This window comes from Lepidochelys kempii, chromosome 1 (genome assembly GCF_965140285.1).
Source record: "Lepidochelys kempii isolate rLepKem1 chromosome 1, rLepKem1.hap1, whole genome shotgun sequence".
NCBI lineage: Eukaryota > Metazoa > Chordata > Testudines > Cheloniidae > Lepidochelys > Lepidochelys kempii.
Window position 1 is genome coordinate 342,380,662 of NC_136380.1, and position 12,735 is coordinate 342,393,396.

General features: G+C 49.6%; 1 protein-coding gene across 2 annotated transcripts in view; it reads left to right on the forward strand.

The window, feature by feature from the left end:
• The window catches only part of SFMBT2 (Scm like with four mbt domains 2), a 189,652-nt gene that overhangs the window by 24,126 nt on the left and 152,791 nt on the right, over window positions 1-12,735 (forward strand). For both annotated transcript variants that reach the window (XM_073328829.2, XM_073328832.2), the window contains exon 2: window positions 3,135-3,292. In XM_073328829.2, the coding sequence (XP_073184930.1) occupies window positions 3,187-3,292 (106 nt within the window). In that variant the 5' untranslated portion in view covers window positions 3,135-3,186. The remainder of the gene's footprint in view (window positions 1-3,134; window positions 3,293-12,735) is intronic.

A 12,735-nucleotide genomic window follows, 5' to 3' on the forward strand; every position in this document is an offset into this window, starting at 1 on the left:
TAAGTCAGTGTAATGCGCAAGACTCACCCAGCGGCGCCTCCTGCTGGCTGTCTGGGAATTAGCTCTTTTTACCAGCTCCAGAACGCCCTCTGCCAATGTCCTACTGTTACTGGCGCTTGGGTCCCTCCCCAACCCCCAGTGCCCCTTTATCTGAGAGGGGGGGTTCTACCCCAGCAGTATCCCCCCACTTCCAGGGTCTCCCTTCCCCAAGGAACCCCCAACCCCCTAATCCCACCTTGCCTCAGCAGCTACTGCCAGTCATCATTTAGCCCCTGCTCCCTGGGGCAGACTGCAGTATAAGAGCCAGTCATCATAGGCAAGTGGGGGGTTAGGACCTACTGCACCTTCGCAGCTCCAGAACCTGTTTAGGCCCTGCAGCCTGTGGTGGTTTCCAGACAGGAGCTCCCCAGCTCCTTTTGCCTTCCCCCAGCTCTACGCTACTTAGGTAGCTTGCTCAGTCCCCAGGCAGCCAGGTCCTTCCCTCTCTACAGTCAGAGAGAGGTTGCCTGAGGGCCTGGCTCACAGCCTTTTATAGGGCCCAGCTGCGCCCTGATTGGGGCGTGGCCCAGCTGTGGCTGCTTCCCCAATCAGCGGAGGCTTGCTGCTTTCCTCAGCAGCAGTCCTCTCGCAGCCCCAGCCCTCTTCCAGGGCTGGTTTCAAGCCCTTTCAGCTCCACCCCGCTACAGTCAGCTTTCACTGAAAGCCAGTTATGTAAACGTGAATGCTCAGAGCAATACCTGAGCATCTTTGGTTCGCTGAAGAGAAAATTTTAGAGTTTGGGCTTATTTTCAGATCATACTGGGAAGATGTTTTAAATGTTCTTTTGTAATAAATTATAATCTTGTAACCATTCCCAACAAGAAAAGATTGGCCATAGACAATTACCGGGTCACACTTTACAAGCATCTTCTTCGAGGTACATGGCACAGTATCATCTTTTATTTTTTTAAAAATGTGTTCCTTAGTAACGTAAAAATACGTAAAGACTACGTTTAAACAAAATCCCTTTGAATTTCTCTTGACCATTTATATGTGTTGACCTGGTGAGCCCAAAACAAAAATGCTGTGTCCACCTCTTCAGAATGTAGGGAAGTTCATATCCAAACTTTGCCGCTGGTGACCATTTACTTGCCTCTGTTCATTTTGTTCCTCTTGGACAATGAAAATACACTCAGCAGTGTCATGGACTTTTCACTTTCTGTTTCTTGAACCTGCTCCGAAGCGCATTCAGTGGAAAGTCTCCCATTGATTTCAGTAGGTTTTGGACCAGATTTCTTCCTCCCACAGCTGCCACAATGCCTGTTTAAATCCAGATCAAGACTGTTTTTACTGACATGTTTTAAAAAAACAAAAAACAAAAAAAACCCCCATATTAGTGAAAACATTTTTCTTCCTCTGTTGCTTTGTTCAACATCTCTTATTTATAAAAGCTTAAGCCAATTCTGCAGTCTTATCCAGTGATGCAGAACTCTGCTGACTTGGTTGGGATGCAGATGAGTCCTTCTAACGGATCAGAGCCTAACGTTCCTTAACAACATTTCTTTTAACAGAAACTGTTATTTGCTATGTACCAGTATAAACACTACCACTGTCTGAACAGACGCCTTAAACTTCACATTAACTCATATCTTTATCTTGTCAAAATAATGGGGAACTTCTCAAGATTTAACGATACTACTGAATAATTTATCTCTGCTCCGTATTTATATTGTTACCCTGGAGTTCTATTTAAAATGACTGATTTGGTACCTTTTAAATTGATCGCTTTTCCAATCCCAGATTACCTTCCCTTACTGTCTGGTTAGGGTGAATGTAAAAATATCTGAACCTACCAAGGGAAAAATAAAAGCTTTAACTACCATTTTCTCCCTCCCCTCCAAATAAGTTTCGTGGAAAAAGCTGATACTTATCCTATTTCTTATTAATTATATTTACAGAAATATTCTAGTGCTTCTCTATTGAAGGATTAGTGTTTTTTGACTTCCAATGGACTGATCGCTTCTAGTTTCATAGTTAATTTAAAGAGAATGTACACTGGGGATGACAGATATACATGTTCTGAGGTTAGCTGAGTTTGAAATAGCCATGGTGTATAATGCAGCTCATTCATTAACAAGTTGCATGTCAGGAGAAATAAAGATGAAGTGGAGAAATGATCATATATACATATATATTAGTGCCCAAAGTGTACTAGGCGCTTTATAGATAAAGAAGCCAATAAGGACATTTCCCCAACAACAATCTATTATTATTTACTATTTGTCTTCCAGTGATGCCCAAAAGTTCCCATCAGGGTCAAAGTCCAACTCTGCTGGGCTCTGTACAAACCTATAATCAGACAGCCTCTGTCCCAAAGAGTTTACAGTCCAAGTGCTAGATTGTACCTCTAAGGCACAGCCCTGAGCAGAGGGTGATGTGCAAGATGCAACATCCCTGGTAGGCCTGGTGACTCAGAGAAACCCCTCTGTGTCACAAAATTCTTCCCTGCATTCTACTTGCTCCAGGGCTGTAGTGATTTACCACTGGCTTAGATCAGCTGGCTGGCTGAGCTGCACTCGATGGTGCATTGTGAGGGGACAGAGCCACGGCTCAGCACCACAGTGGCAGTTTGGTTTAAAAGAACCCAGGCGTCCGGATTTACAGCCCGTTACTCTCAGCACTAGACTATGCGGCTTTTCCGCACTTGGCCCTGTTAAGGTCAAGTATACAGAAGAACTTTGGGAGCAGATTAGAGATGTAGCAGTGGAACGATGGGTTTTGTGGTTAAGGCACTGTACTGAGTCCAATTCCTAGTTCAGCCATAGACTCCCTATATAACCTTGAACAAGTCACCAATAGACTGATGAAAAGCCCTTTGAAATCAATGAAAGAATCCCATTGATTTCAGTGGATTTTGGATTGGACCTTAATCTCCGTTACTCATCTGTAAATAGAGAAGTATAATCATCCCCATCTCAAAGGATAAATTCACTGTTGCTCTGATATTGTAATGATAAAAGCCATAGAAGTACATAGATTAATTACAACAATCAAAATGCAGGGTGACTCAAAAGAGGATCTTTAAGAAGAGCTAGGGAAATGTGTTTACTTGGTCAAAATAGGCCGCTCATTTATTCTCTTTTACTGTCCTGCAGGAAATTTTTGTTACATGATGAATTAGGAAAGGAAGACATTTCATTGTGAGCAATGGAAACTAGGACGTCTTTGATTTCCGCCATGCAAGAGACTCAACATCTATCCCAGGAGAAGGGTCAGAGTCCAGCCAATGGGAACAGAGAACAGTTTGATTCAGGTGAGCTCTTGTTTTCCACGTCAGTTTCACTTTAAAGGTTAAGTCAGTAAAACAGATTTTCTCGTGCAAGTTGAAATTTTTCAAAATTCAACATTTGAAGATTTGGGGAAAAACCGGCAAAACTTTTGACCAAATGTTTCCTTTGTTTTTTCAACCCTTTGTAAATGTTGGGGGAAAAAAAGCAAAATTTTAAAAAATATGTTTGGAAGTTTTTCCTGTATTTGGTTCAGCTAGATTGATCAACATTTTTTAGACATTTTTTTTGTCTTGTGTGTTTTAATTGAGATTTTTTTTTCCCCACAAAAAACATCCCAGCTACCAGAGCTTGCAACACATTCCTCATATGGTGCTAAGGGGTGTATCTCTACTGCATGTGCTTCTCTTCCTGGGGAGAAGATGAGAGAACAAACGTGTGACCAGTGGTCATGTGACCAATAGTCGTGTTGTCTAATGCACTACTGGAAGGTTGCTCGTAGACTATGATGATGAGTGAGGCACAAGGACTTATAGATAAAAGGTTAATATTTTGTCATAGTTACTTGTAGTAAAAGTCAGGGACATGTCATAGGCAATAAACAAAAATTTGTTGGAGCCCGTGACCTGTCCATGACTTTTATTAAAAATATCTGTGATAAAATGGGTCTGACCAGGGGATGAGAGCCCAAGACCTGCTATAGGATGGGAGAGGTGGCATCCAGGACCTGTCGCCACCGTGGCTGACAGTTCCGGGGTCCCCCCGGCTGTCCGCAGTGGCTTGGAGTTCTGGGGTCCTCCTGTGGCTGCAGGGGTCCCCCCAACACCCGTGGTGGCTCAGAGCTCCAGGTCCCCTGGTGTTGGCTGAGATCTGTGGAGGCCCCTGACTGCGGGAGCTTACAGCTCGAGCCCCGCTGCGCTGGGGCTGAAGCGGAAAATGTCATGGCGGTCTCTGGAAGTCACAGAGTTCGTGTCTTCCCCGACCTCGGTGACATAATCTTAGCCTTACAGATTCGATTCAATTCTCTATAAGTATCTTTCATTAAGCTTTGCAAAGTGAGCTCAGAATCTGTGAATACAGCCTCATTTGGGGTGAAACTCCAGTGTGTGCAGAGCACCAGCATGTGGTCTGTGCAGCATTTCAGTTCCACTTGACTACTCAAAATAAGGTTTAAGTGGCACATAGACTTCGTTCTGGCTCTCTGCACAGTGGTGAATCATCCTGAACGATTTAATACACGGTCACAGAACTCTTAGTACAACTGTTTATATCTATCTCTTTTTCCAAACTTGGGACGATGAAGGCTCTTTCTTAGGAGTGATGATGGTCTTGCTATTAAGGGACTCAGGACTCCTGGGTTCAGTTGCCAGCTCTGCCACTGGTTCTTCTCTATGACCTTGGTCAGTCGCTACCAGCTAGTGTCTCAATTCCCTGTGTTTTGCTTGCATGTTGTATCCTTTTCTCCCGCCCTGTTCAGGCTGAAAGCTCTGCAGGGCAGGGGTTGTGGATATGTCCACACTGTAGTCAGAGGTGTGACTGCAGCATGTGTAGACGTACTCAGAGCTAGCTTTGATTTTGATAGCTCAAATAAAAAAAGCAGTGGTGTGGCAGCAGCAGCAGGGGCTTAGCCAGTCAAGTAAATACTCTGGGTCCCGGCCTCATGCTGCCGAGGCTTAGCTGCTGTTGTTACTTGGGTTAGCTAGATACAAGCTAGTTCAGGTGTGTCTACACATGCTGAAGTCACACCTTTGGTTGTAATGTAAACATACCCATAGTAAAACTGTGTGTTTATATCAGTGGACCCCAAACTGTAGGGGGCACGGAGGAACGTTGGGGCTGGGGTGGGGGGGGGGAGGAGAAAGCACACGAAAAGGCAGGAAGGGAGTGCCGTGCCTCCAGCCCTGTTCAGCTCCCAGTCCTACTCTGCCTCCAAGCCCAGCTCCACTTCCAGGCAAGATCCGCCCCACTCCGCCCCCCACTCTGCCAGCCCAGCTTTGCCCTCATTCCCTCTCTGCCCCCCAGACCAGCTCCGCCTCTAGCCCTAGCTCCTCCCCCATCCCCAGCTCTGCCTTCAGCCCAAGCTCCGCTGCTGAGGAAGGCTTGGCTGCGCGATAATAGGCAGGGGGAGACATGGACAGAATCCATTACGGGGGGTGGGGGGTGCGGCTAGAAAAGTTTGCACACTACTGGTTTACGTAGTGCCTAACACACTGGGGCTCAGCTGATGGTAATCCTGGGGCTTCTGTAATCCACACAATTAATAACAACCAGCGTTGTACAGCTCGCCTTCTGCAAACAGATTGATATGTGTGTCTTACATTGTCGTATTCGTCCTGTGGCTGATAACACTAAATCCTTTTCCCAACAATCGGACGTTTCCATGAGGCTGACGGATGATAAAATGATACTGAGTTATAAATGTCAGATGGAGGGTCAGATTTTCAGCTGAGCTCCGTGCCCCGCGAGCTTGCACTGAGAACCTTGAGTGGTCTCAGCACGGGCTGTTGCGGGCCGAGAATTCTGCAAATCTGGCCCCAAAGGTTCCGCACTCTCCTTGCGCTCCTGCTGAATGACATGATCATTCCCCCGAGGCTGTACCTCAGAGGTGGGCAAACTGCGGCCTGCGGGACCGTCCTGTCCGGCCCCTGAGCTCCTGGCCCGTGAGGCTCGCCCCCGGACCCTGCCCTGCTGTTCGCCCTCCCCTGCAGCCTCCGCTTACTGCGCCGCCGGCATAATGCTGTGGGCGGTGGAGCTGCGAGCTCCGGGGCAGGGCAGTTGCAGAGCCAGGCCTGACCCGGTGCTCTGTGCTGCACGGCGTGGCTGCCTGTCCTGGTGCAGCTGCGCCGCCAGCCACTGGTGCTCCAGGCAGTGCGATAAGGGGGCGGGGGCGGGTTGGATAGAGGGCAAGGGAGTTTGGGGGCGGGGGCGGTCGGGGAATGGTCAGGGGCTGGGGGTGTGGATGGGGGTCGAGGTGGTCAGAGGGTGGGGAATGGGGGGTTGAATGGGAGCAGGGGTCCCGGGGGGGGCAGTCAGGAAGGCGAATGGGGTTGGATGGGGTGGCGGGGGGAAGTTAGGGGCGGGGTGTCCGGGAGCAGTCAAGGAGAAGGGGTGGTTGGATGGGGCAGGGGTCCTGGTGGGGGCAGTCAGGAAGGAGAGGGGGGTTGGATGGGGCGGCCGCGAGCAGTTAGGGGTGGGGGGTCTGGGGGCAGTCAGGGGACTGAGAGGAGGGGGGTGGATGGGGCAGGGATCCCCGGTGGGCCATCAGGGAATGGGGGTGGTGGTGGTGGATGGGGCAGGAGTCCAGGGGGGGCTGTCAGGGGACGAGAAGCAGGGGAGCGGGGTCAGATAGGGAGTGGCGGCCAGGACAGAAAAGGCACAGCCTCCCCTAACTGGCCTTCCATACAATTTCAGAAACCTGATGTGGCTTTCAGGCCAAAAAGTTTGCCCGCCCCCCCTGTACATTGTAAGAATTAGGGGAGGAATTTCAGGTGTGCTCAGTGTTGGCCTAACTCTTCTCCCATGAAGCCAATGGACATTTAACCATTGCTCCCTTTGAAGTCAATGATTAAAATTCCATTGGCTTCAAGAAAAGCAGAGTTAGACCAATGGTAAATGCTTTTAAAATCCCCTTCGATACTTTTTTCAGGACTTATTCGATCTCTTCTTTCAGACCATGCTGTTAGTGTTCTGTTGTTCACCTTCCCGATAAACCTCTTGAAGAAAAGAATCGATAGCTCTGCGTTATATTTGAAAGGAACTCAAACAGATTTGCCAGTCGTAACTTTATTTTTTTTAATCACATCTGAAAAACCTCGGAAGCCTTTCCTTTATGCATCCAACCTCTGTTTAAAAGTGAAAGCCTCACTGTTCTCTAAGCTTTGAGGCTGCAGTGGATGGGTTATTTTGCTAGGTTTTGAACTCATCTCGCTCACGCATCTTCTTTGCATATCATCTCCAAAGCATCTGGCTTCTGCTACAATGCTTGCGTCAAAGATAAGCTCTCCGAGGGCTTCAATCTGCCTGGGACCATGCACCTCCACTCCCCCTAGTTGTGGGTGTACAGCACTCTGGAGAATAAGATCCTAAGGCTGAGGAGGGCAAACTACGGCCTGTGGGCCACATCTGGCCCATGGGACCATCCTGTCCGGCCCCTGAGCTCCTGGCCTGTGAGGCTCGCCCCCCGGCCTCTTCCCTGCTTTTCCCTCCTTCCCCCGCAGCGTCCGCTCACTGCACCGCCGGCGTAATGCTGTGGGTAGCGGAGCTGCGAGCTCCTGGGCCAGCGCAGGTGCAGAGCCCGGCCTGACCCGCTGCTCTGTGCGGCGTGGCTGCCTGTCCTGGTGCAGCCACGCCACCAGCCACCGGTGCTCCAGGCAGCGCGGTAAGAGGGCGAGGGGGGGGACTGGATAGAGGGCAGGTGAGTTTGGGGGGTGGTCAGGGGCTGGGGGTGTGGATAGGGGTTGGGGCGGTCAGAGTGTGGGGAATGGGGCTTGAGTGGGAGCAGGCGTGCTGGGGGGGGTAGTCAGGAAGGAGAGTGGGGTTGGATGGGGCGGCGGGGGGAAGTTAGGGACGGGGTGTCCGGGGGCGGTCAAGGAGAAGGGGTGGTTGGATGGGGTAGGGGTCCTGGTGGGGGCAGTCAGGACGTTGATGGGGTTGGATGGGGCGGCGGGGGGCAGTTAGGGTTAGGGGATTGAGAGCTGGGTGGGGTGGATGGTCCCCGGGGGGAGAGGGTTGGATGGGGCAGGAATCCCAGGGGGGCTGTCAGGTGGAGAGAAGCAGGGGAAGGGGGTCGGATAGGGGGCAGGGGCCAGGCCATACCTGGCTGTTTGGGGAGGCACAGCCTCCCCTAACCGGCCCTCCGTACAATTTCGGAAACCTGATGTGGCCCTCAGGCCAAAAAGTTTGCCCGTCCCTGTTCTAAAGGCATGATGCTGGGAGCTTCTAACATGGCACAGCACCTTGCAGGAAGCCCTGGGGAACTGGCAGGATTGGGCTCCTGAGCTCTTTGGAGGCTACTGAATAGTTTCAAACTGCTTTTCTTTGTGTTTCAAATTTGACCCCTTGCTCTTCCTCAAGTGATTTATTTGATCCCCTCTTTGCCTCTTTTCAGGCTGTCCCTTGTCCATACACAGCATTCTAGGAATTCAGTCACTCAAGGTTTCTGTCTCCTGACCATCAACATTCACATCCACAACATCCGGTCATTTTTCTACTTCCATGGGCAACAGGGATTTCATTTTGCTCTTTAGAAAGCTGATATTAGGCCCTTGTTTGTTTGGCGTTTTTTTGGTGTTTCACCTCAGTTTTCATGGCAGGAATCCAAGGCCACTGTAAATGGGCAGTGACATCTGAACTGAATAGATTTGTCACTTTGGAGGCATTCTGCTTCCCACTACTTCGTCCATGACCCAGAAGATCTCATTTGATACCTTGTAAAAGGAAGTGAATTAAAGGTTCATCATGAAAGGCACTAGGTCATCAGCCCCGGAGATGGAAGTTCTCTGTGTATTCACAGAACACAGGTTGCAGCCACACACGCATAACCCACTGGGCAGTAGAGAATATGAATCTAGTCCCCATGTACGCAGCCTGGCTCTTTAGTGCAAATTCATGTTTATAGCTCTGGTGGTCTCCAGCTTTGGCTAAGGTGGCAGTTGTTGTATGTGGCAGCTTGTTTGGGATGTGAACTGCTTTGGGCCGCAAATGTTTGGGACGTGCTTCTGTTCAGAAGAGGTATGTAAGCCACTATTCAGTATGTGTTATGTGTCTCCCCATTTCCTATGCCCACTCCACAGAGGATATGGGTCTTAGCTCAAGCTGTAGAGATTTAGCCTTTCAGCTCTGGAGGTCCCTGGTTCGGCCTTGGGTCCTTGTGCCTCATCCTCATTCTGCAGGGGGAGAAGGGAGTTCAGCCTCAACAGAGCACTTTCTCGGGGATTGCCAGTTATGAAAGAAGCTTCTTGGACACCCAAACCCCAAACAGCAGTCAGTTGAGAACGATTTTTTTTTATCACTGTGAATTGTGCCAGATCTGGGATGGAGACTGAGAGTGGCAACGGCTCCTTGTGATGGCAGTGGTCACTCCGGCATGTCCCCTTGTGGGTAGGTGTGGGGTAGTCATGCCTTCCCCTTGGTCATCTCTTCCTGTTGTCCATCTCTGTCTGGGCCTTCTGAGGCCTAGCTCTCCGGCCAAGTCACTTAAAAGTTCAGTCCAATTCTGGGGTGTCCAAGTCTAGCTGTAAATGGTCAGACTTCAAGCTGGCCACTTTGAAGTCCCTTCCATCGGCTTCTCCTGGGCCAACAGCAAAGTCCTTCAACTCACCATGGGAGTGAACGAAAAAAAAAATCACACTCTCTTCTCTCCAGAGTAGCAGGTCTCAGGACTTCCCCCGGGCCCTTCAGTAGAGCTCAGAACTACCAACAAAATCAAGCACTTGAAGCATTTCTTGCCCTTCTCTGGGCCTCTGAGCTTCTTGTCCTGTTCCAGGAGACTCCCCCAGCAACCTTCCTGGAGCTGGAGCTTGTCCTTCAAAATGGTGTCCTTAAATAGGAGTCCCCTGCTCTCCTGTTTGGAGCTGGGTTATGGGTTAACCAGTTGCGAGGCTTTTGCCAGCTTCTCCCTTAGCTGGCCCCTTTTCCTAATTAGCCATCAGGCTTCAGGGTCCTCACCAGGCCAGCCTTTCCCTTCTGATGTCTCCTGGTGTCTGCCATGCTATGTGGGAGGAGGCAGCATTTATGCTGGTCCTCTTCTCCCAGCTCGTTCCCCATTGGTTGGGCTGGGGAAGGGAAACCTTGCCCCACCCCCTCTGCAGGATCCTGGCTCTGGGCCCTTAAAGAAATAGTAACAGGATTTTCTTGTGAACACCTCTTACTTCAGAGACTGTTTCGTCTCTCCCAGTATCTCCTAAGTCTTTGTGTGTGTGTGTGTGTATATGTATATATATATATATATATATATATATATATATATATATATATATATATATAGTTGGACCTTTCATACTCTTAAAGGGCTTTGCCACATGATGGAGTGGGCTTACCATTCGATCCCACTATCCTTGAAGGGTAGCCTACAGTGTCACATTCCTACTGTTATTTGCTGCGCCCACTAACGCCCTGCTTCCAACTGCTGTACATCGCTTGTGCTCAGCCCTCCCCATTCTCCTTCCTCACGAGGCTCTTCCCAGTTCTACCAGAGAGTTCCAGCAACACGCAGACACCATCTCACTGCAGTCAGTCACAGGCACTTGTGTGTGAAGGGCTGGATGCCGCGCATGGAGCTTTACCTAGATTTCTCCTCCTTTTGGTCACCTGTTGGAGTGAAAATCACAACCAGGAGGTCTTCTGCAGACACACTGACTTTTCTGACGCCGTCTGTCCGCTTGTACCTTTGGGAGCCAATGCCTTTTCAGGTGTCCCCAGTGGACTCTAGGAACTTGAGCTCTTTGGCCTTGTCAGCACATAGTGTAAATGAGAATCAGGTTCCAAGGTCCCTTTACACCCTTCTGGCAGCTGCTTGTTTAACACCTGCTTGGAGGCCCCTTTGCACTGCCAGAGAAATGTTAATGAACATTAGGCCCTTTTGGTGTTTTGTTTCTAAAGTTTCTGCCACCATTGGTGATGGTAACAGCAGTGCCAGCCTAGGCAAGGTGCCAGCGGCCCCATATGTTTTGAACATTACGTTGCCTAGGCCTGCTCAGAGCAGGGTTTATAAACTCTTTGGGGCAGGAATCCTCTTTGTACAGCACATAGCACAATGAAGCAACGATCCATAACTGGGGTTTCTGGGCATGAACACAATACAAATAATAATACACATGCCCTGCAACCATTGGTACCACTAGAGTACCACTATACTCACGATAGCCATGGTGAGAAATCTTAGGAGAAAACCTTTTCCACTGGGTAGTGCAGTGCCTTGAAGCCGGAATTCTCCAGTCATTCACAGCAGGGGTAGTAGGTTACCACAGCTTTGCACAGGTGTAAATGACTGCACAAGGGGTGAAGCAGTGGGAAATCAGGACCCGAGAGTAGACGGGGGTCCTGACTAGAAGTGATGCACGTGAGGAGACACTGGTGTTATTGCAGGGGCTTCAGAATGTTAGTTGTGATTTACCAAAGCAGAGTGAGAGGAGAATTGGGCCTGTCTCCATGTGATAGCGACCGTTATTTAAAACAGTGGGACAGGAAGGTAGAGTGAACAGTGATGCTGCTCCTCATGTGAAGCACTCCTGCGATATAGGACAAGCCAATTAACTCTCTAGATGATAGTGGTAGACCAAGTTTTCCCCGAACATTGCTCTTGTGTTCCTCCTCTAAGAAACAGAGATGGGCAGATTAAAGCCTTTAAGGGTCTTGGCTTAGTGAAACCATGAGTCAATGAAAAGCCATGTCGCTGTTGGAGGGCAAGATGCAGGGAAAGCAGGAAGGAAAAGATCAGTCCCTTGTGGGTGGGGTAGGCACAGGGAGTGGGGGGGGTGCCTGGGGACAGTGCCTGTATCTTCCAGAGATCCACATTCAGCTTTGATCTCCCCCAGTGCCCAGGGTAGGGAGTTAGGGAAATGTAGCATCCCCAGGTGGAAGGATTCCCGGAATGAGAAGTGCAGGGAAATGCTGGCTTTAGGAAGCCTATGTGAGCAGGATGTTCCCAGGTCCCCTGTCCAACAAGGTGAAGAACCAGTATGCGCTATTGGCAACAGGAGAAAAGAGCAAATCCCAATGGTTGGGGAAGAGGAGCCACCTTCTCCCAAGACTGGGAGACTCACTGCCAATGCACCCAAGGGGAGAAGATGTAGGGTGGTGGACTCACTTCTGAGGGGGATGGAGGCATCCATCTGCCCACCTGACCTGACCTCCTAGGAGGCATGCTGCTTTCCTGGAGCCTGCATCCGAGACATCATGGAAAGGTTGCTGAGGTTCATCTGTCCCTCTGACCACTACCCCATGCTGCTCATCCAATGATACTGCCAGGTATGACCCAGGCGGATGAGCAGTGAGTTCTGGGAGCGAGGGTTAAAGAGCTGGGGGTGCAGGATGTGTTCTCGTCCATTGTGCCTGCTGAAGGGAAGAGTCCAGGCAGGGACAGATACATCTTGGAGAAGAATGCATGGCTGTACAGATGATGTCAACAGGAGGGCTTTGGCTTTCTTTACCAAAGCGATGGATACCAATATGGCTCCCTCAGGAGCTCTTTAAGGACCTGAAAATCAAAAAGGAGCCCTACAAAAAGTAGAAACATGGACAGATTGTTAAAGATGAGTATAAAAGAATAGCGCATGCACATAGGGACAAAATCGGAAAAGCTAAGGCACAAAATGAGATACAGCTAGCAAGGGGCATAAGGCAGTAAGAAGAGGTTCTACAAATACATTTTGAGCAAGAGAAAGATGAATGAAAGTGTAGGTTCACTACTTAGCAGGGAAGATGAGCTAATGGAAGACTCCAAGAAAGCTGAGGTGTTCAATGCCTATTT